General features: G+C 53.5%; 1 protein-coding gene across 3 annotated transcripts in view; it reads left to right on the top strand.

Moving 5' to 3' along the window:
* Window positions 1-20650, top strand: part of GRIK3 (glutamate ionotropic receptor kainate type subunit 3) — a 207688-nt gene extending 187038 nt beyond the window's left edge. For all 3 annotated transcript variants that reach the window (XM_053921010.1, XM_024554801.3, XM_045190843.2), the window contains 3 exons: window positions 11058-11280; window positions 11798-12048; window positions 14438-20650. In XM_053921010.1, coding sequence (XP_053776985.1) covers window positions 11058-11280; window positions 11798-12048; window positions 14438-14632 — 669 coding nt within the window. In that variant the 3' untranslated portion in view covers window positions 14633-20650. The remainder of the gene's footprint in view (window positions 1-11057; window positions 11281-11797; window positions 12049-14437) is intronic.
* The last annotated feature ends 2632 nt before the right edge of the window (window positions 20651-23282 follow it).

The raw sequence follows: 23282 nt of genomic DNA, 5'->3' as shown, positions 1-23282 counted from the left end.
CCTGGGTTGGTCCCAGCACAGATCCTAGAAGTTTCTATACCTGGGGCAAACAGAGTGAGTGCACTTTATCTCCTTAAATCATCAGAGGGAGACAGGTGGGGAGACCAGGCTGGAGAAGGGGCAAGGAGAAGTGAAGCCAGATGTACAAACAGGCCCTGGGGCCAGTGGGCTTCCTGCCCTTGGCCTTGGGTCTCAGCCGCATCCATCTCCACGAGGCTGGCCTGGGTTTGGGAGTCACCTCTTCACCACTTGGAGGGCAGTAGGGGGTGCATCCTCCCAGGAAGAGAGGAGGCTTTAAACTTGAACAAGTGTTTACAAACATTCCTTAGCACGTTATGCTCTTGGAATAACCACATCTGGACAAAGCCCCCGTCACCTGCTCGGGTTACTGCTCTTACAGGAGTCTGGCCATGACTTTGCTGCTCCTCCTGCTTTGTAAGGCGTCGACTCCGCTCCCCAGTGTTTGTACACCTTCTGCTGGAGTAGCTGAGGGTTTAGGAGACTGGCCGACCCTGAAAACCAGTAGCTGTAAATGTACCTCTGGAAATTAAAGTAACAGTAACAATAGCTACCACCACCGAGAGCTCGCAGTGAGCCAGGCGCTGTACTAAAAGTTCGCCTCACTTAGTCTTCATGACAAATCCCGTGAGCAGGTGCTACAATTATTTCCACTCTACCCATGTGGAAACTGAGGCTCGGAATCGTTAAGGGGCTCATCCAAGCACCCACAGCTTCTTCAGCCAGATGCTGACCCAGGTCTGCTTTCCTCTGAGGCCCACGGTCTAGCCAGGAGGGTCCAACATTTTGGCATCTCTGGGCCACACATTAAATACATTGCAACATGTAATTACACACACAAAAAAAATCTCATAATGTTTTAAATAAGTTTACGATTTTGTGTTGGGCTGCATTCACAGCCACTGAGCCCACAAGCCACAGGTTGAACACCCACCCCCTACCCCTGTGGGCCATGGTTCTCAGCTGTGAGTGTTTATCCAAACCACCTGGGAGGCTGGGGTGAGCCCAGATTGGTGGGCCTCCCTCTCAGAGTTTCTGGTTGTGGGGCAATGGTGGGGCCAAGAACGTGCATTCCTATTGGGTTCCCAGGGAACTCTGAGGCTGCTGGTCCAGGGCCCACACTTTGAAAACTACTGCCCCAGCTTTTCTCAGAAATGGTCAGGATCTGGGAACTCTGTGGCTATAGGTCCATTTGTTCAGTTATTTCTTTATTAGTCAATTGTTCTCGATCAGTCTGAAAGCCTGGGGTATGTCCCTCTCTTCTGGGGTCCTGGCCCGCCAGCCCCAGTCCTGGCCTCCTGCCAGGCTAAGCCTCTGAGTGATGGATTGAGCCCCCAGTGGGACCTGAGTGAGGAGAACAGGAAGGGGCTGGGTGGGAAATCCTTCTGCCGCTGGGACACTGGAGCCCCACTGGGACCCTCTCCCATCTCTCCCTCTCCCGTGTCCCTCCTTAAGGATGTAGGTTCCCACTCAGCAAAGAGAAGAGGGCTTCCCTCTTGGATGTTGCTACTGCTACTGAGAAGCAGCAAACATGGCCTTCCTGAGAGGTCACTGCCGTGCATTTAGAGAGAAGGAAAGGGCAAACCATGGTCATAGGCACGTTGGGAGCTCTCTAGGACCCTGTGTTTGTGTTCAGGAGTGTGAGCAGTATGTGGGTGTGTGCTACATGGATGTGTGCATACAGCAGTATATAACGCATGTAAATGTGCACTCAAGCATGTATGCATTCACATTTGTGCCCATGCAAAGAGCCTGTCTGTGTGGGAATGTGTGTATTTGTGTGCAAACATGAGTATCTGCACATGTGTGTGTGTGTGTGTTGGTGAGCATATGTGTGCATGCATCTCTGGGATCTGGGTGGGTGGATATGTGCCTATGAGTGTCTACAAGTGTGTGCCAGAGTGTCTACATGATACATGTGTGGAGAATATATGCATGTCTCTCTGTTTAAATGTCCCCATGAGTGTGCCTAAATTAGTGTGAGTGGGGGATGGGCCTGTGTGTGCATAATAGCTTATGTGTTTGTGGAATGGCCCACGTGTGTGTGTAATAGCTTTTGTGTGTGTGACAGCCCCTGCACACACATGTATCTGCATGTGTGTACGTGACACATTTGTGTGTGTGCACGCCTGGCCGTGCCTATGCCCAGGCCGCAGCCCAGCCCTGTGACTTGCCACAGCATCTCTCATGCATTACTCATGAGCACGTCTCCAAGCAGGGCTCCCCATCAAAGGGAAGCAGCATAAATACAGCCAGAGCAGGCTCATTGCCACTGATTGGATGTCCTCGCCTCCCTCCATGCTCAGATGCTCAGCCTGTCTTCCCAGAGCCTAGTCCCAGCTCCCCACCGAGCTGCTGTCCTCAGCATCAGGCAGCACCTCCTGCAGCCTGCTCTGCCCTCACCCACCTTCTCCACCACTGGCACAGTGAGGAGGGCCGGGGCGGGACTCAGAGGCTGGGGCTCAAGGGCCCATGCCCACGAGGGCCGTTGGCCAGAAACAGCAATCCCCCTGCAGGACCAACTCCACTTCCTTACTCTCCTGATCACTGATTAATTCCTCCTGAGGTCCGGCCTTCCTGTCTCCTGCTATAATTCCAGCGCAGCTCCCCTTGCCCAGGCTCCCTTTCACTGGCAGCAGCAGTGGGACTGCCGTGGAGGCAGAGAGGACCCAGTGTGGGTACATCAACCCCGCCCCAGGTGAGGAGCTGGGAGCACACAGCACCCTCCCAGAAGACCCCTGGGCAAACTTACTGCCCCCCACCCCCGCCCCCACCTCCCTGCCCTCGTAGTCACACCTCCCCCACCCCAAGCCAGGTCGTAGCCTCAGTGTTGCTTTCAGGTTAGAGCTGGAAGGAAACCTGTGTTTAACCTAGAAAAACGGAGGCCCAGAGGGGCTGGGTGATTTGCCCATGACCACACAGCAGCTCAGTGGTGTAGCCGGGATGTCAGGTCAAACGTTCTGTCTGCACAAGAAGGGCCCTCTCCCACACCTACCCTGGGGTCTTCTTATGGAGGGGGTGTCCCTCCCCTGCCCATGAGTGTATATGCCATGGCTGGCTCCGGGAGTACCCACAGGATGCATTGGAGACATTAACAAAGTCAACAACGATGGTAACATTTATCGAGTACTTGCTAGGAGCTAGGTGAGGTCCCAAGCACTGTACCTGTACAGTGGTTCCCCCTTATCTCCGGGACACACATTCCAAGACCCCCAGCGGATGTCTGAAACCACAGATGATTGCGAACCCTTATATGTACCATGTTTTTCCCTAGACATACATACGATTTACAGGTTCTCTGGCATACCCAAACTGCCAGCATCACTACACTTGAGCTTTGGGGCCATCATTAAGTAAACAAGGGCGACTTGAACACGAGCACTGTGACACTGTGACAGTCAGTCCGATAACTGAGGAGGCTACTCAGTGACTGACGGGCGGGAGCACGTGCAGCGTGACCACGCCGGACAAAGGGATGACCCATGTTCTGCAGAGCAGGACGGCTCAGGATCTCATCCCACTACCCAGAGCAATATGCAACTTGAGACCTATGAACAGTTTATCTCCGGAATTTTCTTCTTAACTTATTTGGGCCGTAGTTGACCGTGGGTAACTGAGACCACGGAAAGTGAAACTGTGGAGAAGGGGGGATTGCAGTATTCACTCATATCATTCTCTCTCAGCAACATTAGGGGATAGAGACTATTATTATATCATCTCCACTGTGCACACAGTGGAAGTAGGCTCCGAAAGTAACCTGAGTTAACCCCAGCTTGCCGTTTTACCATCAAGCATTTTACCGTCGAGCTAGCGAAATGCAGAGCAAGGATCTGGACCCAAGCCATCTGGCTCTAGTGCCTGTGCTCTTTGTCACCATGTCCGTGTCCCCTCTCTCAGGAGCCAGCCAGTCCAGGCGTCAGTTGGGGAAGAGTGAAGCCAGTCAGTGGAGCCAGATCCCCAGCCTAGAACAGTCCTGGTAACAAACAAGACAGGCCGATAACCATGTGTGTGTGTGTGTGTGTGTGTGCACGCCGTTGTTGAAATAAAGCGTGGTGCTAAAAGGTGACAGCAGCCGAATGGGGCAAATGCAAGAGACCGAATCGAGGACAGGAACCAAGGGCAGCACCTCTGAATGTCCCAGAACCCAGGACACATGAACTTCAATTCTGGAGTTCCCCTGTGTTCCTGCTTAGGCTGCAAACCATCCTTAAAAGCCTTGACCAGTATGGCTGACCTTGACCAGTGTAGCTCAGTTGGTCAGGTGTTGTCCCGCAAAGCGAAGGGTCGCTGCTTCAATTCCTGGTCAGGGCACATGGCGGGGTTGCAGGTTCGGTGCCTGGTCAGGGCGCTTACAAGAGACAGCCGATTGATGTTTCTCCCTCACATCGATGTCTCTCTCCCGTTCGCTTTCCCTCCCTTCCCCTCTCTAAAAATAAGTAAATAAAATTTTTTAAAACTAAGAAGCCCCCGGGCTGAGAGTAGAACCCAGGGGAGAGAACCCATTCCTGTCCAAAGCCAGCAGCAGGAAGAGGGATGTAGGGCTTTCTCTCCCAGGGGTGCTCCAGATCCCTGGCCACGCCCCCACCCTGCAGCCCAGGAGGCACATGGCTAGAGGCAGCCCCATCATTCCAAAGGAAACTTCATTTGAAGAGTTGTCAGGATGCAGCAGACATCACAAACAGCGTCTCCTATGTTGTCCTCCCTCTGTCTCGGCAGATAAAAATTAATTAGGAGATGAAAAAGGAGGCCCTTGAAAGCACCGTTTGGCTGTAAAAATATGTAGGCAAAAAGTAAAGGAGAAAGCGGGGAAAGTGGGTTCTCTGTGGGGAGGGCTGGGCAGCTTTGAAGGGAGAGGAGGTGAGAAGACAGCTTCTCCCAGGATTTAGCCCTCTTTGGTATCGGGGTGTGGGGGAGGCACATCACGTGTGGGTGGGACTGTGTATGAGGGACAGGAGCTGGGGGCCAAGAGTTTGAGGCTCTCTGGGTCTCTGACATTATCAACTGCCCCCCCCCCACCCTGGCCACTGCCTCTCACAGCCTTACCCTGCCCTGGCACCTGAGCCTGCAAGGCACTTGGAGAGGCCATTCAGTCCACCACCACCCCTTCTAGCTGCTCAGCATTCTCACGAGATCTAGAGGGTTCGGGGGCACTCCTGGATCTCAGCTTCCTGTTCCTCCTGACCTGTCTGCTGGCCTCTCTGATGGTCCCTTAGCCCTGCCTTCAATCAGAAGTGGGGGTGGAAGACCAAAACACAGTGACAGGCAGAGCTCGGTGGGGTGCACCTGCACAGCTGAGTCACGTCAGTCTTCAAGTCAGACAGCCCGGGACTGAAGTCTTGGGTGTTGTCTCTGCTGGGTGACCTTGAGCAAGTCACATCACTTCTCTGAGCCAGAATTTGCTCACCTGAATGACATGGGCACTGACTCCCACAGTACAGCAGTTAGCAGGAGGATGCAATGAGCTACAGTGTGCACAGTGGTTAGCCCAGTGCCAGGCACACAGGAACACGGAAGTTCAAGGTTCTCTCCTCTTGATGCCTCTCCCTTTGGCTGGTGCAAAAGACTGGGAAGCAGGCTGGACCCTTTTTTCCTATTGCCCCACAGTCCTAAAAAGGAGGACATTGGAAAGAGACCAGCCAGTGGACACCTGGAGACTCTCCACTTTTCCAGGTCTTTCAGGATTGGGCCTTTGTTGAGGCCACTAGTGCCTGTACCATAGGATGGCCACCTGCCTCTGCACAGAGCTGAGGTACCCAGGGGTCCTCAGAACAGAAGAGACCCAGAGCAGCCAGAGGAGCAGCAACAGGTGCAGGGGGAGGGCCAGGGATGCTGGGAAATTATTGAAAACCACTCAATGACTGAGCACCTCTCTGTGCCTTAGTTTTCTTATCTGTGAAACGGGTATAATAATAGTCCCCACCCTCCTAGAGTTGAGATGACTAAATGGGATAATTGACATAAACAGCTTAGAACTGCACCCGACACAGAGTGCACGTGCCATAAACACTGTTTTTATTGCTGACCGTGGAAGCCAGTGATACACCGACCTCTTCTGCCCACAGATATAATTTTGAAGGCTATACATTGCTTATACATTTTTAATCAGTTGCCAGCATTTTAAAATTGGGAGATTCTTACATGTTAAAAAATTCACATTTCTAGCTTTTTGAAAATGTGAAAGGCGGAGCATCACAGAGCCAGCTCTTCCAACAAAGCAACAGTTGTCAGGGGCCCAGAAGCGTGGCTCTCTCCAGCTCATCAAAATTCTGCTCAGCACCCTTTACTGACAACAGTCCCTGCATGGCCCCCGTCAGCATCCGCTGAGGACCATGTCGTTGTAATCTCTAGCAACTCTGCACCCTGGCAATTATTGCCCCCAATTTCTATATGAGCAAACTGAGCCTTGAAGAGGATTAAAAAGCCTCAAGAGGAACGATGATGCCAGGCACTTACTGAGCACTTCACGGGCCTGCCTTTGTGTTCAGCTAGCCCCCATTTTACAGATGTGGAAACTGAGGCTCAGAGGTGTGATGTCCCTTGCCTGCCTGCCCTTACAGAAGGAACTAGCATGTAAAACCAGAGTTTCTGCGGCGGAGCTAACCCCTCCCACCACTGCCTCCACCCCCCCCCTGCACCCCTCACCTCCCGACTCCTCCCTGGAGGGACCAGCCTGCAGTCCCACACAGGCAAACCTCAGGGGCACGTGCAGACAGACGGCAGGGGCTGCCGCTGGGCTGGAGGGTCAGCCAGTCTGTGCCAGGCAGGCAGGCAGAAGCAGCGGACTTAGGAAAACCTCCTGGTCCCCAAGGAAATAAGCTAAGAGACATGATTAACTGCTCGAGGATGGGGATCTGATAAAGCCAAAGACTCCACGCCCAGGGATAAGAAAGCCAATTACTTGGGGAAAGGTCTCCTATTCAACATGGAAAATACCCCGGTCTCGCATGGAATCACATTGCCGCCGTCTCCCTTACACTCGCTCCCTGGGATTCAGCTCCCTTCGGAACAGATATATATTTATATATATACCTACATACATTTTTCTTGTACAAAAATGTTAAATTCTCAAGATTAAGTATCTTCAGTTGAGGAAAATCAATTTACTTCTTTGAAGAGGCTGGAATTGAAAGTCATGAGCCTGAAACTTACTTTCTTGCCAATTTCACTGATAAAAAAAAAGTCTCTTCATTCTGGCACATCTCCCTGTATTGGCTGCTCCAAATGATTCCATTAATTGATTTGGGTGACTGGCCCTGAAGCAATGCTTACTAAGGTCCCCAATGAAACTGGGGCAGGCAGGATGACTCAGGAGCCATAGGCATGTGTGACTGTTCCTGGGGCAGCGACCATAGCTCAGGCCAGTGAGGGGAACTTAGGGTTCTGACGGTCAGGCCCAGGGAGATGGGAGAGAGACCTGAGACCCTAGGAGGGACCCCAGATGTATCCCTCCTTGTTTCACACATACCAGAGGGAAGCTGTTCGGTGATGTGCCTGGAATCACAGAATCACGGACGGACAGAACTTAAGGGGCACAGAGATCATGAGTGGATGTGTTTAAAAATGGGTCCCAAGATATAGGACAAGCACAGTGGGTGGCCATTCTAGGGAAGTAGACTTCAGACCCATCTGCCTAAAGGTGATCGAAGTAGTGCAAATGTTGACCCTGAACCTGAAGCTGGCAGAGGACAACCTCTTGAAACCAGCCTCACAGCCAGCTTCCTGTTCCTTTACCACCAGAGGCTTTCATGTGTCTTTCCTCAAAGTCTGGTGGCCTCAATGCTTCCTCCAGCCCCACTGGAAATTTCTGTCTCCTTATGATGTAGTATTACTGGAAAGAGCATGTGTTTTGATGTCAGGCATGCCTATGTATAGAAGGAATGGCATGTTGCGGGGAGGATGCAGAGAAGAGTTTGCAGAATAAGAATGAACTCTTATTCTATTCTGAGACAGAAGGAATGGGGCAGGGCTCCCTGAATGGTTCATTTCAAGTTACTTTTGCCAGGCTCGAGATTTTACCAGTGGCTGACTATATGCATGGCAGGGTGAGTGGGTAAGATGGATGAGGTAGAGAGGTGGATGGATGGATGGACAGATGGTTGACTTGGAGGATGAATGGATGGATAAACAGCTAAAAGGCTAAGTGGGACAAACAGGTAAAAGGCTAAGTCAGATAGTTGAATAAATAGTGTATAGATGGTGTGGGAGCGAATGGGTGAGAACATGAACGGGATGAATGAGGGGACAGTGGGTGAACGGAGGGGTGGAGGGCCGGATGGATTGCACGCATGCATTGGAGGTGTGAAGGGAACCTGATGGCCTCATCAGCCCCTAGTTCCCAGCTCTGGTAGAAGGAGTGTTTGGGAAGCAGGAAGGACGGGTGGGAAAGGAGCTGAGGACAGGAAAATAGTATTTAGCCACCACAGCCAGGAGGGCAGAGTGTCTGTGGAGCGTGTGTGCCTGGTGAGCAGGGAAGATAGGCCTTGGATATCTGATTAACGGACTAGTTAGCACTGATTACCTGAAAAACAAAACAACTATACTGGGAACAGAAATAGCTTGTGTGAGTATGTGAGAGAGTGTATCAGTTATCTATGGCCGCATAACAATTACCCAACACTTAGTGTCTTAAAACAACATCTGTGATCTCCTGGTCTGTGGGTCGGGATTCAGCGCAGCTTGATTGGGTCCCCTTGACTGATGTCTCACTGGCTGCATTCAAGGTGTCGGGTAACACTGCAGACCTCTCTGGGCTCTGATTCCAAGCTCCCTGACGTGGCTTTTGGTGGGATTCAGTTCCTCCTTGGCCGTTGGCTAGAGGGTGTCCATTCTCCACTGACCATTGGCTGGAGGCTGCCCTTGGTTCCTTGCCTTGTGGGCCTCTCCATGGGTGACCCACAACACAGCAGCTGCCAGCTCCCATCCAGGCAGCGAGAGCACAGCAGGATGATAGTTCAGTCTCATGTAGCCTACTCTCCAGAGGACATCCCATAGCTACTGGGGGGAGTTAAACGCAAGTCTTGAGGTCCAGGCCACATCCAGGGGTAGGGCTGAGTCCCAGCAGTGGGGGTCACTGGAGCCGTAGAGAAGCTTCCTGCCACAGAGAATCCAGACAGGAAAGGTAGCAGTGTGAGAAAGGACCTGAGGGATAAGAGAGCCTGGGGGCGGGGGAGGTGTCTGAATATCAGGAATTATCTACAAAATAAGAAATGTCTAGTGAGTCAGAAGAGCTGGATATTGGGAAAGTTTTTAAGGGCAATAGTGGGGGAGGGGCATTGGGCTGCAGGAGGAGCTGAGGTAGAGGAATGGCTGAGAGGATGGACTAGCTGGAGAGAACAGAAGGTTTGGAGGCAAGAGTTGCAGAGGTAAGAGAGTAACTATGGAGGTGGAGTAGCTGGAGAGCAGAAAGAGTTGAAAATAGGAGAAAGGCTGAGGCCTGAGAGGAGCTGGACACAGCCAGCTTGTGCTCTGGTGGAACCCACTGAAGCTCCAGGCACCCAAGCCCTTCCAGGCCTTTGGCTTTGGGGGCAGATGCATTTGCAGGCAGGGGAGCAGTGGCTCGGCTGTGGATGTGCCCCCAGACCCTGTGCCCAAAGGAGCTATCACTGGTACTTGACCGAATCTGGGCTCAGATGGAATTCCAAGTGGGGTCCTGCCTGCGGATTTGGGGGCCTCCCCTCCCCCTGGCGTGCCTGAGTCTGCAGGAGCCAGTTTCAGAGGGGACAGTCCTCACAGAGCTAGGAAGCAACCTGGAGAGTAGAAGGTACACTTTCCTCCCAGCCTCTCCCCACTCCTGGCAGATACAGTTTCTTCCCCATCTCCTGTGCACCCCCCAGCCCTGCGCCAGCCTGTTTGAGCACACACCCATGCCGTCGTGCACACCGGAGCTGGGCCGGGTGCCAGTCAGACAGGCTGACGTCACAGACAGGCACAGCCAGACTTGGAAACTGCTGGCACAATGGGGCCTGAGGAGCCACCTGCTCCCTTGGGAGCAGTGGGGGCAGGGCCCATCCCTGCTGGGAGCAGGCAGCTGGCAGGCACTACATTCATAAGAAATCTCATGAAGGCCACGCACCGTGGTCTGCCTGGTCTCCTCGGCAGCAGGGGACATTCGGTGTCAGCCCCCTGTCCCCGCCCCAGCGCCCTCTCTGAGTCTCCCCCCACCAGCAGCGGAAGTGCTGCAGCCCACGCACCAGGTCTGGTCTTAGGGATGCTGGTTCTACTCATGCAGCAGCATCTAGCCCAGGAGGCTCTGGGGACAGAGGGGTAGGGCCTGTAGACACCTGCTCTGACAGCCCCACACCTCTCCCCACCCTGCAGCTCTCACCCGGCTTCTCTCTCACTGTAGTAAAGTGGAGCATGAACCTCGCCTCACACAAAATCCTCCCGAGACACAGTGCACTGTGGTTGACATGGGGGACTCAGAACCCACAAGCTTCGCCCCCATTGCCATCCACCGCTCCCTCTCTACCCTCACACTGGTGTCTGTGAGGCAGCGCTGCTCAATGGTTAGGAGCATGGACCCTGGAGCCAGAAAGTCTGGGTTTCAAGCCGGGCTTTGCCACGTGGTATGTGAGTGCCCTTAGGCAAGTTACTTAGTCATGCCTCAGTTTCCCCATCTGTAACAGGGGCTAATGTACCTGCCTCCTACGCTTGCTGTCAATGAATAAATGCAGTAAAGCACTTAGCATAGTGCCTGCACATACAATCATTTAATAAATAAGTTGAGAAAGAAAATTAAATTTTAAAAGTCAGTGTGAAAACCACCTGTGCCGTAGCAAAGAGCCAAGGGTTTCCAGACGGGTGGGCCTGCGTCTGAGTCTTGGCTTTATCGCTCACAAGCCGATAGGGCTGGGGGCGGTGTTCTGGGACCTGCCCTCCTAGGGCCTCAGTGTCCACATCTGAGCAGCGGGTGGCACCCCGCTGAGCACTCACGCTGAGCCCTGTGGACAGACCTCCCTGCCCGGAGCCCTGCCAGGCGGGGTGAGCAGTGCCTGGTCCCTGGTAACTGTGTGTGCATCGCCCCTCCCCTCATGGCCCAGAAATCCAAGATCTCCACCTTCGAGAAGATGTGGGCCTTCATGAGCAGCAAGCCCTCGGCGCTGGTGAAGAACAACGAGGAGGGCATCCAGAGGACGCTGACGGCGGACTACGCGCTGCTCATGGAGTCCACCACCATTGAGTACGTCACCCAGAGGAACTGCAACCTCACCCAGATCGGGGGCCTCATCGACTCCAAGGGCTATGGCATCGGCACGCCCATGGGTGAGCGAGAGGCTGCAGGCGGGGGCATGGGGGAGGCAGGGCTGGGCTGGGCCCCTCATCCCCTCCCACACACAGTCTCCTGTTCCGGCTCCCGGCTCACCCCACTGAGCCTAGAGAGGTGGCATTTCCTCTGCCCAGAGATGAAGGGGTGGAGACACATACCTTGCGAGGTCCACCAGGGCCTAAGCAGAGAACTGGGGCAAACCCAGAAGTGGGGGCCGTTCAGAAGTCACACCTGCTCTCCCTGGCCTGACCCCTGTCAAGACAGCCCCGACACATTGTGCTGTCCAGGGGCCTGTGAAAACAGGGGTCCAGAGGTAAGACTCCCTGCCTCAGGGGAGGACCCTTCCGCTCACCCAGAGGCTGTATATAAAGAGAAAACTTCTGGCAACAGGGACCCCTTTCCATGAGCTCAGCAAGAGGGCTAGTGATGGCGGCCGACAGCAGCCAGGGTGTTGTCAGAGGCACATCGGATGGACCGAGGGCCCCTGACACCCGTCCCCTCTCCCCAACGCAGGCTCCCCATACCGGGACAAGATCACCATCGCCATCCTGCAGCTGCAGGAGGAGGACAAGCTGCACATCATGAAGGAGAAGTGGTGGCGGGGCAGTGGCTGTCCTGAGGAGGAGAGCAAAGAGGCCAGCGCCCTGGGCATCCAGAAGATCGGGGGCATCTTCATCGTGCTGGCCGCCGGGCTGGTTCTGTCAGTGCTGGTGGCCGTGGGCGAGTTTGTGTACAAGCTCCGCAAAACAGCAGAGCGGGAGCAGGTGAGCCCCACGCACTGGCGCCCACAGGGGAGAGGGAGGGAGACGGGCAGGTCAGGACTCTGCCAGTGTCACACCTCCTGTGTGCCAGGCACGTGGTAGTGTCAGGCCCCGCCCTCATCAGAGCACACGCTGCACCCTGTCCACCAGGAAGCCCGGCCAGTCCCACCCACCAGTCGCACCCCACACCAACTCTGAGCACACCTCCCATCCCTGTGGCTCCCTCCCCCCACCGAGCCCTGCCTCTCTAGCTGGGCCACGCAACAGCCTCCAGTCTGTCCTCCCTGCCTCCGCGCTTCCTCTCTTCTACCCGCTCTCCAACCACAGCCAGTGCCCTGCTTAAAACATGATTCAAACCATGCCCTTCTCCTGCATAAAACCCTCCGGGGTAATTACTGAAGCTGGGTGACGGTTACCTAGGGGTTCATTATACTGTTCTCTCTACTTCTGCCTGTATTGGGAAATTTCCGTAATTTAAAGTTTAAAAAAGAAAAGGGTTCAGAGGTCCAGCCCAAGCGTTCAGATGGGAGAACCTGTCTGATTCATCCAAGCCTGGCTGGTCAGTGGTTCTGGGTCCTGGGAGCAAGTTAGAATCACAGGGAGAGAGCGTTTTAAGTGCTGATGTCCTGGCCTCACTCCTGGAGACTCTGTTTTAATTGCTGTGTAGCAGAGCCTGGCATTGGCGTCTTAAGAAAGTGTGCAGGGTGGTTCCAACGAGCGAGGACCTCTGTGCTGGGGGAAGCGCCTCTCACAGCGAAGCTCAAAGCAATACACGGCCAGTGCAAAAAGAGACGGTAGTTAAGTCCTGCGTACGGGGGGCCATTCAAAGCAGGCAGCTTTTACATCCATCAGAAATGAAACGGAGCAAGCCTGAGTCAGCAGTGCGACCAACAGAAGTGGCCAAGGATATGTGTGGTTTTATTTACAAAGATGGACCAAAAAAAAATAGGAAAAAAACTCAATATCCAGTAATCAGGAACAGCTAAAAACATTAAGATACATGTTTTTAAAAAGCAAACTCTTTAGGAATTGCCATTATAATTGGAATTAAATTCCACCAAAAAGCCTGCTGGATCTGGTCCTTGCCCACCTCTGTCTTCCTCTTTCCCACCCTGCCCCACCCCTTCTCCACTCCAAACACACTGGCCTCCCTTTTAGTCCCTAATGCACCAAACGTGTTTCAGCCTGAGGCCCTTCGCACATGCTGGCCTGTCCACCCGAGATGGTCTTCCCCCAGAGTGCCGTGTTCTTGGCATCTTCCGGTCATTCAGTTTCCGCTCAGCTGTCACCTCTCAAGCAGCCTTCCCACCTGTCCCTACTTCCAGCCCCTCTCTAACCCACTTCACTGCCTTATTCCGAATAATAGGTATCACTGTCTGAAATTATTTGTTTACGTGTTTATTATCTGTTTCTATTCCATCATTAGGCCATAAGCCCCCTGAAGTTGGGAGCTTACCCATCATTTTCACTGCTGAGTGCCTAACACCTAGAATAGTGCCTGGCACATAGAAGGGGCTCAAGCAATATTTTCAGAATAAAGAAAGGGAGGTGTGGGATGATGTTCCATGTTTAGTGAGCAAACAAGGAGAAGCTCGGAGAGGCCACACAGCCGGTAAGAGGCAGAACCAAAAGTCGAAGGCAGGCCCCATCCCCTGCACCGCAGAGCCTTTGTACGAGCTGTCCTGGTGCCTATGCTCTGGCCTCACTGGGTAAACTGAGGCACTGGTAGTCCCCACTGCCTTCCAGGCAAGCTGCAGGACAACCTCTGCCATCAGATGCCTGCGGGCGGTGCTGCGCTTCTGCTGTCCCTCTCGGGTACTCACAGGGACTTCGGCCAGAGGAGGCCATTGCCACCCAAGTGCCCTGCAGGGACCTACCACCCCTATGCCCACCTTGAGAAACACATGCTGGACTTCCCTGAGTGGGAGCACGGTGACTCTCCCCTTAGTTGGAAGCCCTCCCAGGAGAGGAGGCACCCACACACTCATCAAGTGTATCTTAAACCCTGACCCTGGGCCAGGACTAGTGCCAGGGGCTGGGCTCCTGTAGAGGGAACTGGCTGGTTCCTGCTCTCACAATCCAGTGGGGAAAAGTTAGGTAAATTCCTCGAACTTTAATGTATATGCCACTCGGAGCTTCAGTCTGCTCATCTGTAAAACAGGGATAAGGTGACACTACCTGCCCTACGACCTCAGTGTCCAAACGAGAATGTGATGCTCCGTAGACTGCTACATAAACCAACCATCCTGCGGCGGGCAGAGGGTGGGTGGGGCGACAGGGTAAGAGAGACCTGGTGGCATTAGCACAGGCTCAGGAGCGAGGGCAGGAGTTGGCTGGCGGTGCAGGGCCAGGCCTCACCCATCTGCCCCTTTGCCTTCCACCCCCACCCCAGCGTTCCTTCTGCAGCACCGTGGCCGACGAGATCCGTTTCTCCCTGACCTGCCAACGTCGGGTTAAGCACAAGCCGCAGCCTCCCATGATGGTCAAGACAGACGCCGTCATCAACATGCACACGTTCAATGATCGCCGGCTTCCGGGCAAGGACAGCATGACCTGCAGCACATCACTGGCCCCTGTGTTCCCCTAAGCACTGGTAGGGTGGGGACCACCGGCCTGAGGGGCAGGGTGGAGGAAAACAAAGGAGACTAGAAGGAATGTGCCCTATCCCCACACTGGGCTTGGGGACCAGAGCTGCTGCCTGCCCTTTGGGCCAGGAGCCCTCTGCCCTTACCTCCTGGGAAACCAGCAGGCCCCCAGGCCAGCTGCTTGGGCTTCACTCTCTTCCTATTTCTTCTATGGGTTTCTAAAGCTGCCAGCCGAGACAGCCAAGGCCAAAGGAAGCACATGCCTCTCTCAGGCCAAACTCACCTGCCCCTCAACTTTCCTCTACAGTCAGAAGTTTCTACCACGGCCCTGCAGAGGCCAAAGAAAATAGGAACCACTCTTTTATTGCCACTCCTTCCCCATGAGCCCAGGTCTCCTGGGGCTTGACTGAAAGACCAGAGACACAAACCCTGGGCATCTTAAGGATGGTATAGCTGGGCTGCCAGTGGGAGCTGAAGATGAAGGATGGCCATCCCCCATGCCTGGGAAGACTTCCTCCCCCCAGGGCTGCTCACGTGTGTCTGAACTCCTGGATTTAGCACCACCTGTGGCAGCCTCTGTTTGGGCAAAGTTGAAGGCAGAGGCCTTCATAGAGGAAAAGAGGTTTTGGGGTCTGGAAGAGAGGCAGGAATTCTAACAGACCATGTCCAATGGCCCCCACTTCTCTGGAAGAGTGGGGGAGTGGTCAGAGAAAATTTTTCTCCACTTTCTAGCCAGAGGAGAGAAGACCCTCTAAACCTCTCAGAAAGGATGCCCAGAGACTCAGCCAATAGTCGAAGCCCAGAGGAACCGTGGATTCCATGGAAATTCCACAGGCCCCTCAAGTCATCAGATCTTACTTTGCTGGTTCCCAAACTATTTTTTAAACCCTGGTGGCATTAGGGAGCTTGGGCTCTTGCCACATACTCATCAACAACTTCCCGTTTCTGGCCAGTTGGCCTTGAGATCCTCGGTCATCTTGGAAGAAGAGTAGCCTAAGTTAAAGGAAAGTCAAGTCAGGCCTCCTCAAAAGAGGGGTCCAGGCCCTACTGCACAGGCTAACTTTTGGGTAAATGGGGAAAACTAGAGGGGCCCCAAAGAACTCCTAGCCTCCCGGACTTGTCAAAACTGAAGTACTCCCCCAAAATGAAAGTTTTTAGGGGCAGGATATCATGGCTGGTAGAGGCCCCAAGGGTGGGAAGAGAGAAGCTTCCTCCTGGAGAAATAACCAAAGAGCCCATCCAGAGACACAAGGCCATCCTAGCCCCAGTCTCTTGTCCAGAGCAGCTAGGACCTTGTGGGACTTGGGGGTCCAGCAGAGAAGTGGTAGCAGATGGGGTACCAGTGAAGGGTACACCAGATGACCTGTGGATTCCAGCTGGCTGTGATGGATGCTCTAGAGGTCTGTGACTTTTAAGATTCTGGAAAAAGAATGAGACACAGAAGGGTTAGGAGCAAAGTGTCCTTAAAGAGAATGTGATGGGTCCAGCAGGGCTTCCCACAGCCAAGAGCAGAGGGCAGTCTTTGAGCAGGGGAAGCGGATTGATGATTCTGGACAACAACCCAGAAGCACCAGCCACCTACTCCCACCTCTCTCCTGTTTCTGCTTGAGGAGCCTCATTAGGGAGGAGCTACATTTAGGTCTCAAGGACCTTCTCAGCTGGGGTGAAGGGTAATCTCTAGCTCCCCCAGGGACTTCCGAAGCAGGAGAGCACAGTGGACTCATGTGACACGCACTGTCCCTCCTAGGAGCTGTGAGCTGCAGGACCAAACCAGCTGGTCCCCAGAATCAGAGCAGCTCTGCCGGGCCATGTACACTGGAGGTGGGAGAAGAGGCCAGACATGCAGCGTAGCTGACACATGTAACGATAGGAAAAGCCATGTTGTCGTGAGCTTCTGTGTGCAGGAGTATGTATGTTCATAAGTGTGAATCTGTGTCTTGTATGTGTGAGTTTGGGGGTTGAGGGAGAAGGAGAGATTTGGACTTATGCAGAGTCCAGGGCGTGCAATAACAGGAGAACCCTTTGGGTGCTGCTGCATGTGTGTACACATGTGATCATGTGTGTGAATTGGGGATGAGGGGGACCACTCTGGACAAGCAGCAGAGCCCTATATGTGTAAAAACAGGAGAAGCCATGTCATAGTAGGGTTCCGGTGAGTATATGTATATACACACGTGTGCATGAGTGTGTGCTTGTGCATGCATGTGCATGCATGTGCATTTGTGCACCAAATGGCAGAGGGTAGAGGACAGGATAAAACCTGCAGCATTGCCAAATATGTTTTAAAGGAGAAGCCATGTCACCAAGGGGTCCATGTGTGAGCACGTGTGCACAGGCGTGTGTGGGCTCATGTGTGCAGCAGAGAGCAGGAAGGAGGACAAAACCAGACAGGCCTGCAGCGAGGTCAGTGCCTGTTGTATATAAGGAGCCATGGGGAACTGGAGTTGGTGAGTGTGTGTGGGCTCATACATGTGTTCAGACGCACACATATGTTCCAGCTCACAGCAGAAGCAGAGACAGACAATCAGGAAAGCAGGGAACCAGGGTCTGCTTGCACTGCTGTCATGGGGACAGATCTTTTGTCACAAAGATTTGCTGAGATTGTCTAGGCATAGGCGCGGGGAGACTGGCCAAGTGTGGGCGAAACTTCAGGGACTCATGGCTGGTGACTCCTTTGCTCTAGGCGGAGTGCCGTGTTCAAAGGGAAAAATGACATATTTTTGCAATTTCTAGGTAACAGGATTCTAATGAAAGTATTTGCCAATTTGCTCTCATCAACCACAGTTACCACCGTCTTTCTTCATCCAATATAATTTCTTTGCACACGCCCACATCCATGCTCATATCACACACACGCGTGTGTGCCTCTATGTGTAACACTCCATGAACATGTGTTCTTCTGAGGCTATGCACATAGACAGACTGTGATGAGAGACAGAAAAGGCAGTGGCGCGGGCTCAGAAGACTTTCGTCAAAGGAGTGAAGAACGGTGGATATCAGAGATACAATTGAGTTAGGGAAGTTCCCCAAAGGCACAGAAATGATTTTTTGGGCTCCAAAACAGAAGTGGGATGACATGCTGCCTGATCTTCCCTCCCATTTGAGCCTTATGTCCATATGTGTGGCTAATGTTCAACTTCTGGCTGATGTCCTGTGTTTGTCTTTGAGACCAGCCCAAGGGTCAGAGTGCAGTGGAAACCACTTCTGCCCAAGTGTGAGCTGTGTCTGTCCCAGGTACTGAAGGTTCTGCTACATCTAGGGGGTGAGGGGTGGAGAAAATGTTCCCAGCAAGGCAGACCATGTGGAGTCCAAGCTTGGGCCCACCTGCCAGCAGGTGTGGACTGTGCTCCAGCGGGTGCACACGGGTGCATGCACAGAGGCACTGAGGTCCGGGGCTGAGAGTGATGGGGAGGGTAAACGCTGGTTTGGGTGGAGCAAAAGACGGGACTTGCCTGAGCAGGTGCTAGACTGTCCCTATCTGGCCCCACGGAATGCCCCCACCTTCCACCCCCATCTCCCACCTCAAAATGCCAATGACTCCTCTCAATCTGCTCAGATCAGTCAAGTTGAGGGGCAGCAGTGAGAAGAAACACTTACACCCCACCGAGACCCTTGGGCTTTTGGACAATGAGCCCTCCTTCTCTCTCTCCCCGTGACCTGTTACTGGTCTCCCTGCTGTGGCTGCTCAGACCCCAGCACAGCCAAGACACTGCCTCAACTAGAGGAGCACCGTGGCTCGCCCTGGGCACTGGCGGGGGAGCTGGCAGCAGTAGATGGAAACTCTAAGTGGCTAGAAGCCACTCCCCCTCCTGAAGCTCTCGGAAGGCAGAAGTCCAACCAGGATAGTCAGAAGCTCCCTCCCTGCCTTCTTTTCCAGGGGGTGCTGCGTGGGGGCTTGCAGCTGCTTCTTCATCACTCAGCATGAAGCTGATCCCTCCCCAAGCCATCCCCAGCTATATGCACAAACATCTGGAAACAGGCTGAACTCTGGCCCACACCTGGAACGGGTGGAGCGCCGTCCGGAAGGGCCTAACTCTGGTCAAAATTGCTGTATGGACTTAACACCTGGGACCGGCCCAGCCCCCTAGACAGATGCAAAAAATGAGCCCAACCCTGTAGACAGGTCTCTGGAATAGACACATCTGGAACAGACTCCCAAGTTGGGTGGGCACATGTGGAATGGGCCCCACCGCTCGCCACTGCGGGAGGGCCCTGCCCTCTGTCCCTGTGCCGGTTTCACGCCTTTGTGTCCATCTTGCATTTGCCCTGAGTTAAAATTTCAGAGCCAAGGCCATACGTGAAGTCACAAAACTGTTTTTGGTAGAAGGTGAATGTTCTGTACAATATATATATGAATGTAAAAAGATATATATATGCTGTATATATATATGCACAGTGTATATATGACCTGTAGCCCATGTGTATACATACCCCTCCCCGCACGTCTGCACACGGAGTGTACATAACCCAGCCAGCATGGGTGGGGACCAGTGAGAGATGGGGGCTACAGCAGCACGGTCCGGGACAGGGGCCGGCCGCCTAGGGCGGGGCGGCAGAGAGCCCCGTGGGGATGGGGAAAGGCCTGTGCGCACAAGAACTGCAGACCCTGAGGAAGAGGGCAGAGCTGTGCAGGCTGGCGGATAGGCATCTGCACAGCAGGTGCCTCCTGGGGAGGGACAAGAGTGGCGAAGGAGCCTTGTCTCCATCTGAGAGTGTCTGAAGCGAGACAGCAGGACCTGTGGCTTGGGAGCCATGTCATGCCAGGACTTGACTCCTGAGACCTGCTCAAACACCTGTCTGCACAACTGCCAGGTAGACGTCTGGTTACACCTGGAATACCCTGAAAAGGCTGGAGTATTGTAGGTGGCAGAGGCCTCTGCCTCAGAGTCTCACCCCACATATGGGCACAGCTCATGGCTAGGGAAAGCACTTTTTAAAGAGAGTGGCCCCAAGGACATTGCCAGCATGCCAGTATGATGTCCCAGTGTCCTAGTTTTTGACCCCTTGTCCCCTGCCTTCTAGAAGAGACCTCACATCACCCCGCAGTGTGTCTCTACTTCACAGATCAAAGCTCTGAGGCCTCCAGGTGCAGGGAGGCAGCTGCAGACCCAGCAATGCCGGTTAGGAGTCTGTCCCACCTCAGACAACCCCCCAGCTCCATGTGGCCCAGAGGCCAGCTGTTGAAAGAACAGAGGTGAACAGAGCAGTGACATGGGTGAAAGATGAGAAACCAACAAGGCCCATCCTGTCCTGGCACAGCCCATGCCATATGTCTGCCTTCTCTGCCCTGTAGCACCTGCCCCCGCAGGGCAGTTGGCAGGGATCCCCCAGAAGAAACTGCAGACCTCCCTCCCTGCAGAGTTGTCTGTTCTCTGCACGGCTGATCCCTTAGCTGGCGGCCCAGCCCTGTCACCGGTCAGAGAATCTGCGGAGCATGCAGGGGAGAGAGATCTGGAGTGCGCTTCCACGTGGTCAGCAGCCTGCCCTCTGCTTCAGCCCCGTGCATCAGGCTGCTCTGCACTTAACTCTGGGTCTGCCCCAGGGACCCTGGGCAGAGCACGTCCGACCCCAGCCCCCTGAGGAGGGCCCTGTCACTGTGCTCCAAACCCCCATCCCATCTCTGCCTGCTGGGCCTCCCATGATGGGGACTCGGGTTCTCAGCCCCTGGGCTGAGCCCCCAGCCAGCACCATGCGAGACCCCCGGCCTGTCCCACCACCCAGACCAGAGTGCCTGGACGCCCCCCGCTCCCACACAACATGGTTCCCACACACTGGTCTCTGGGCCATTCAGGGGATGCCCTTTGTGGACATGCAGAATTTCTATGAATATAGTTTTTTGTAAACATTTTGTAACAATTTGGGTTTCATAGTAACTGTGTTACTTGCCAATCATTCTAGGCTAATGTAAATAAATTTCCAAACAAATCCGATTATTTTCCTTTTTAAGACACTGTGATATATCGAAGTGCACAGTTTGCTGTATGAAGTAATATGGTTTTAAATTTTAAATAAAGAAATGTTTCTAGAAAACAGGGCCCCCTCAAGCTGTGTTTTCTGCTTCTCTTCCCTCACCAGAACCAGAGGGTGCTGGGCAGTTGAGTTGTGGCATCTTCACCCAGGCCTGACTGCCCCAGGCCGGAAACCCTGGTGAAGAGCAGGCAGGTGGTCCAGCCCAGGCTCCTGGCTCCCACGTCACATATGGAGGGTGTAGTGTCTGTCCTTGACATTGTCTGGCCTCTATCTTCCCTTCTCATGGGCGTGTCCCTCCCCAACTCATCTCTACCCACCTAGCTGCCTTGGGAGTTGCCATGTCCCTATGCGACCCTGTCTCTTGGACACAGTTGGGGAGAATGAGTGGGCCTCTTATCCAAACTTGGTCAATCAGAGATCTTGCCTGAGCTTTTTGCAAACTGGAAATGAGAGAGCTGTAAGTCAACTACTCGTGGGAGACGGAAACCATACATATAAAAATGGTTCGGGTTGGGGCATGTGAAGCAGGAAGGGATTGAACACAGATAGTTACAAAATTAATGAAGAGATGAGGAAGCCAGGCCCAGCTGGGGCACCAGTGGCTCCCAGAGCAACACAGAACTGACCCCAGGCGGCGGCTACCTCTGAGACTGGCAGAACCGCGAGGCAAAAGCACACCCCAGGGCTGCAATCCAGGGCTCAGAAAGCCGGGATCGAGCATCTGCTGCCACCACTGCTCCAGCGCGATTGCTTCTCACCACCCAGGAAGTCAGAGATGGATACTGGCGTGACGCTGGGAAAACCTCACGTTCCCAGTGACAAAACAACCCAAAGGTGTGGGGGAAGATGGTGTCTGCCTCACTTCTGCCCTCCAAACTCATGCAAACATTTAACTGGTAAAGACTAATTTGCATCCAGAACCCTCCATGCTCCCCTATGGCACCATCATAATCATAGCCAAGCCGAGCAGTTCCTATGTGGCAGGTGCTGTGCTAAGTTCTTGACACATATTATATCCTTTCACCCTTGTCTCAGACCCTGACACAACCACTCTACAGGAGGTGGTAGTGGTTAGAGTGAGCCTCAGAGCCCCGACTCCACGTCCCCTTTCAGTCCCAGTGTCCGCCACTTCTAATTCCCTGCGGAGCGACTGATTGGATCAGCTGGCGTCAGTTGGTCACCTGTGGTTCAATCAGCTGTGGGAGAGGGAGTGAAGGGCCACGTAATAAAATCACGGTACCCAGGTTCTTTGCTTTAGGAGAGTTGAGAAAACTGGAAAGTTCCCTAGGAAGAGATGTGGGTTGGAAAGAGCCTCTAAACTACGAATCCTCATTTTCCACCAGCTGACAAGTGCCAGGTGAGCCAGGCCAAGACCTCAGAAATCCCTGCAGAATGGAGAGGAGTTCAAGACCCAGTGGGCTACAGTGTCTGAAAACTCTGGTCCAACCTGGAGCCACAGCCCAGGAAGAGGTTTTGGGTCCAAGCCAGGGGAGAGGCAGAGAGAGGCCGGGGCTGAAAAACATCTGTCAGCCATTGGGAGGCAGAGATAAGGTCTATTCCTTAGGAGTGAACACAGTGGCGTTCAGAGTAGACTCCAAGACCAGCACAGAGTGGGGTAATATGGACAAGAGAAAAGGAAGAGACCTGGTAGGAATGAGGTCCACAGTGGGGATGAAGAAACAGGTAGAGCGCCCACTCATTCATCTGTCTATCCATCCATCCATCCACCCATCCACCCATCCATCCACCCATCCACCCATCCATCCATCCATTCATCCATTCATCCACCCATCAAATCATCCACCTGTCTACCTATAAATGTCTTTCCATCCACCTATTGACTCATCAGCCAATTCTCTATTTCCATCTACCTATCTACCCACCCTCAATCCATCCATCCATGCATAGAGTTCAACAAATATGTTGGGTTTGAGTCCCAGCTCTGCCACCCACTAGGCGTATAACTTGGAACAAGCAACTTAACATCCCTGAGCCTCAATTTCCTCATCAATAAAATGCATGAGCATGAGCCATCCCCTCAGTCCAACCACTACCACCTCCTGTAGAGTGATCATGGGGGTTAAATGAGAAAAAACATGTGAAGTACCTAGCACAGGACTGAGCATATCATAAGCCAACAATAACTGATAGTAAGTTTTATTAAGAAAAAGGACGAAGAGGAGGAGAATTGGGACCTACTATATGCTGAGTCCTCTGGGAATACAGTGGTGAGCAGTGAAGCAAGGCTCCTCCTCCAGATCTCAGATCCTGGTCCAGAAGCCAATCTGTGACACTCTGGGCCATGGACTAGGCTCAGCCAGACCTCTCAGGGTAGTGGGGTGGCCCTGGTTGTCTCTGGATTGGGCAGAGGAAGGATAAAACCTCCTTGGCCCCCCAGCCTCTCTGAGAAGCCCCTGACTCTACCTCTCAGAACCCATCTCTACCGTCGTGGCCCTCCCAGGCACCGAGCTCTCTCTCTCCAGGGAGGAAAATGGACCCCACGTTACCAGGCATTTAGTACCAGCCAAGCACCACTGTGAGCACTTTCTGCCCATTTCCCAGGGATTAAACACTGACCCTCTGAAGTAGTTTACTTCTTCACCATTATATCCCATTTCACAGTTAAGGAAGCAAGAGATCAGAGAAGTGGATGGACCTGCTCAAGGTCATATAGCTAGTCAG

The sequence above is a fragment of the Desmodus rotundus genome, chromosome 3 (assembly GCF_022682495.2).
Source record: "Desmodus rotundus isolate HL8 chromosome 3, HLdesRot8A.1, whole genome shotgun sequence".
Lineage (NCBI taxonomy): Eukaryota > Metazoa > Chordata > Mammalia > Chiroptera > Phyllostomidae > Desmodus > Desmodus rotundus.
The sequence above is the reverse complement of the archived record's forward strand: the minus strand, read 5'-3'. Positions and strand labels throughout refer to the sequence as shown.